General features: G+C 49.2%; 1 protein-coding gene across 1 annotated transcript; it reads right to left on the bottom strand.

Annotated features, from left to right (window-relative positions):
- Nucleotides 1–487: 487 nt before the first annotated feature.
- Nucleotides 488–1036, bottom strand: TMEM275 (transmembrane protein 275; the record flags this gene model as incomplete). Its single annotated transcript, XM_082287047.1, has 1 exon — nt 488–1036. The coding sequence occupies one exon, from the start codon at nt 1034–1036 to the stop codon at nt 488–490; it is 549 nt and encodes a 182-aa protein (XP_082143173.1).
- Between the last annotated feature and the right edge of the window lie 3683 nt (nt 1037–4719).

A 4719-nucleotide genomic window follows, 5' to 3' on the forward strand; every position in this document is an offset into this window, starting at 1 on the left:
GCACTAAAAATGCTGAAATCTTCTTGTGACTGAGTGGCAGCAAGCTGTAATTTACTGCATTCCTGCTTCTTTTATGTCCAAGAATTGCTTCACTTCTGAGAAGAAAGAGCTGTCATTTGTCAGTCCCATGTAGCCTCTCCTTCCAACTGTCACATTTCCACATTGTGTCAGACAAATTAATTCATTCCCCTCTTTCTATCTGCTCCCCAGAAATGGCAGCGTATTTCCAGGAACTGAGAGTCATCTTTTCACAGCAGCATCATTATCAGTTTTCCTTTTAAAACCGTATAATGAGCATTTTTCAGCAAAAACCTGGATTTTATTTTTTTTTTCTGCTGTTGCATCCATCTCCCTTAAAGTAGCTCAGAGAGACCCGACTGTCTGCTGGCTTTTCACAAGCACCTTCCCCACACCTCTGACTGATGGTACCTTTCCAGCTCACCCATTGCAAGGTTTGGCTGGCTGCTGACAAAAGCTTTGCCCAGGTTTAGGATGTGGCCAGGTCCCTGGGCAGGTTGAGCTGTATGGCCTCTCCTCCTGTGGTGTATTTGGCCACTGGCCCGTTGCCTTCCATTGTGAAGAGTTTGCAGGTCTTGGTGTTCTCATGAACCGGTGTGGACTTTTTGGAGGAGATGGGGGAATTGGTGGGGCTCAGCTGGACAGCAGTGGTGTCCTGCACCGTGTGCTCGCTGGTTTCAATTTCAAAGGCTGTGTTGCCAGGTTTGATGAGGCCGATGTTAGAACCTGGCTTGGATTTCCGGGCCCCGTGGGCTGGGGGCCTCCGGCTGCAGATGCAGCAGGCACCGAAGAACGTGAAGGCCACCACCAACAAGATGGGTCCAATGATGATGGGAGGGTTGTTCACAGGGAGGAAGGTCCCAAAGGCAAATGCTCCCACTAAAGTGATGTTGATCCCTGCTAGCATGATGCAGAGTCCACAGGCGCAGCAGAGAGCAGGGGAGGGGAGGCCCTGGGGTCGGGTCTTTTTCTGGGTGGGTTTTTGGGACAAAGAGCCACTGCTCTTTTCACTGAACATGCTGGGAAGAGTCTTGGAGGTCACTTCAGTCCTCACAGGGTGAATGCTGTGTTGAGAAGATCAGTTCCAGTCTCCTGTTACCTTGAGATCCTGGAGAAGAATGAAGAATCAGTTGTTAGAGCACTGAACCAAAGCACCTTTTCCCCACCATTCCTGGTGACCAGCATCTTCTCCAGGTTTGCTGGTGCCAGCAACTAAGCACCAATCCAAGCCTTCTTTCAAGGCTGAGCTCTCCTTGACTGTAGTGGTCACACGTGGTCACCCTCAGGCTGGAGCATGGAGCCCAGTGTGCTCCATGTCCTTTGCTATCCATGTGGATGATGCCCAAATGAATCCAAGCATGCGATGGCCAGAGCCTGTGCTGCAGCTGGTCTCACAGTGTTTGTCACCACCCACACAACACCTGCCCAAAATGACAACAGAATCCAGCACAGCCCTGAACATCCCTCACTGCAATATGAGGTAGATATATTTTTGAATGGGTAATGGTCCACAATTGTGACAGAAAGGGGGACTCTTTGTTCCATGTCTCAGTTGTCCAGCAATTGAAACGAGTCATCCAGGTTGCCTTTCCAACCAGTGGAGAATAAAAGGTCACAGAAGATGACCCAGAACATCCCCAAAAGATGTCCATACTAGAGGGCTGAGCTGACTAGAGAGGCAATCTTGGAGACGACTCGAGCAGATAACATGTGGATGTTCGGTGACACAAATGCCATCAACAGATGCAGAATGACACCCTGTCAGTCACACAAGTCTCTAATAAAACGGAGCAAATGTGAGTGTTTTGTCAGCTAGACCATGTTTTCTACCATGCATCTCACCATCTTCAGTGTGATCACAGGAGACCCCACAGAAAGGGGACTGGGAACCTTGTTTGCCTCAGCAACCACAAACCCAAACTTCTACAAGGTTCAAACCTCTACAAGCAGTATCACCTCCAGGATGGAGGCAAAACTGAGGTGCTGAAGTTGAAAAAGAGCCCATGTGGGGATCTGTCTAGGACCCAAGGCAGTAACACTTAGCCCTGACTGACAGTAGCAGCTTCTCCATGAAGGAGATTATTGGATGTGATGGGAGCTGGCTTTGTGTTTGCCGTACTTGCTGGGAAGTCAAATTGCCAGCAGCCAATTTGTCAGCAGTTTGCTGGTGATGTCTTTGATTTTACAGGCAGGAGAGCATGTCTCTTCCCAGCCTGATTGCAAACAACAGCAGTCTGCTCTTCCTTGCTCCTCGCCTAGCTCCCTAGCTTCTTCTCTCCTCTCCTGTCAAATCCCTTTCAAAACTGTTGTCAGTGAAAAACTGATACTGCTCAGTTTCTATGGCAAGAGCCAAGAATCTCTGTTGTGCTATCAACACTCTGTAGCTATTAAATAAAAAAAAATCTCCACAAACCAACAAATAATAAGCCATCACCCATCACACTGAAACATGCCAGTGGGATCAGCCGGGCATTTTCAACTTTTTTCCCAGGTTATAAAATTTTCTGGCACCTCCAGCTGAGGCAAAGCTCTCTGCTGCTCTATCGGGTGTCATATCTCATTTCCTTGGCTTGGGCTTTTATTTAGACCTGAATGCATGCAGCAGTCAACTTTCAATGGAGTTCCTATTCAGTGAGACATCAGCTGGAGCTGACAGGGACAGGTGCTTCAAAAGGATTAAATGCTTCGTCATCTGGGGATGCCTGACTGGGGAGGGGTCTCTCAGCAGGCAAAGATTTTTCAGGATACTGAGAGTGTGTGAGAGAGAAAGGGCATTTTCTCCATTAGCCAGGCTAACACATGTGCATGTTTCCCTAGCAGTGTCCTTTTGTTCTGCCTGGGAACCCCGGCATGCTGGTGTGAGCTGGAGCCCTGATTCTGTCTCCTTCACCAGCCCTGGACCAGCAGCAAGATAGCTTCTGGTTAAAGATACAGATGCACAAACTGCAGAACAGATCCTGCAGATGCCAGTCTGAACCTCTGGAACACAGAGGCTGCAGACACCCCAGTGTGGCTGTTTCCCTTGGTTTGCCCCACATTCTCCCACTGCAAAGTGCTCACAGGGCTCTGTGTGGCTTCTTGTGCTTAAAAAACATCACAGATTCACTCCATCAGCTTTGTTCCTCCTGGATTCTCAGCACTCACCTGCTTCCAGTCTGAACAAATTCTCCCTCCTGGAAGAGCCAGGCAGCTGGGCTCCAGCAGGACACAAAATAAGCCAGCTGCTTCTGCTCTTGGGCAAGGCATCACCAGAGGTCAAGCTGCTACTGAGACTTTCAAGAGCAACTTCAACCTGTTGCCCATCCCATCTGTCAGGGGGCACCTGTAGCCACTCCAAAGAGACCCTGCTGGTTTCTGGCTGCTTTCAAGGCTGCAGCAATAGCACCCAGCATGGTCCCTTGTAGCTCATTTTCTCTGCCTGGTAATTTTTGTTCATCATTACAGATCCCTGAGCACAGGGGCTGAAGCTTGGGCAAAATCCTCACTGGACCTCCCCAGGCTGTGAGGGGAGGAGTGGGACAAGAGGGCTTGTTCAGGCACCATTGGCAATGATAAATCGGGCGGCTCATCCAAGGACAGCTCACCCCAGCAGGTAAAAGAGAACCACAGCTCCACTCTAGAAGGATAAGTGACACAGGAGAATAATCCAGCTGGGCTCACACTGGGTACAATCACCATCAGCTTCCCAGGCGTTCCTGGTGCCTTCCCAGAAGGAGGGAAACCAGATCTACAGTAGAGAAATAGGGATGTGGCACATAAAGGCTGAGACCTCTCACACTGCAGCTTGACTGGAGGAGGCATTGGCTACTCCTTGGGCCCCCCTAAGACACCTGACAGGTTGTGCCCAGGCTCAGGAAACAGCCCCTGCTTTCTCCTGGCAAGTGTCAAGGGAAGAAAGGAGTCAGGGCTGAGATCTCATCTAAACTGTGTGAGCAATTCTGGGGCTTGTCACACCCTCTCTATAGCTGCACTGTAAGTGTTCTGGCTGTGCTATGTCCAAGGCAAAACTTCTTTCCCCTCCTCTTTGCTCGGAGCACCTACATGGGGTAATGGACCCTCCCCAGCAGAAAGCAACGGACTCACTGGAGATTCCTGCCTGGAACCTCTCCCATCAGCTTGGGGGCAGAAGATCTTGGAAGTCAAGCATGATTGCAGGGCTAGGACATGATCTGCACACACACCAGAAGGTGACCAACAGCATGCAGAAGACAGTGTGTTTGGACCAGGAACATTTAGAAAGTAGATCACTGGTTGTTTTGTCTTGGTCTCCATATAAAACATCAGGGATTACACACAAGGGATTCCTGTTAGAAAACCAGATGACATAGGGATGAGAAAGCCAACAGAGCAGTGGAGGATAAAGCAAAAAACAAACCAAAGCCACAGAATGCCTTACGCTATCCTCTACCTAATAAGGCCCCACAACAACATAAAGTCCGTGTTTATTCTGATTGCCATGTACAACAGAAGCATCTTTGCTCTTCTGTCATCTCCTAAAGCACAGGCTGATGCTTCTCCATCCCCTTCTCAGCCACAAGAACAGGCTGATGTGGGTTCAGCTCCCACTGCTGACCTCCCTGAGGATATCTGGCAGCTTTTACCTTCCACTACAGCAAAATCAATGGCTTAAAAAATGACCAACTTTTCAGACAAATTAGTCTATGTAAAATGAGTTACTTCTGTTCCATCGGGAGTGGAAAA

Source organism: Coloeus monedula, assembly GCF_965178545.1.
Source record: "Coloeus monedula genome assembly, chromosome: 9".
Classification (NCBI taxonomy): Eukaryota; Metazoa; Chordata; class Aves; order Passeriformes; family Corvidae; genus Coloeus; species Coloeus monedula.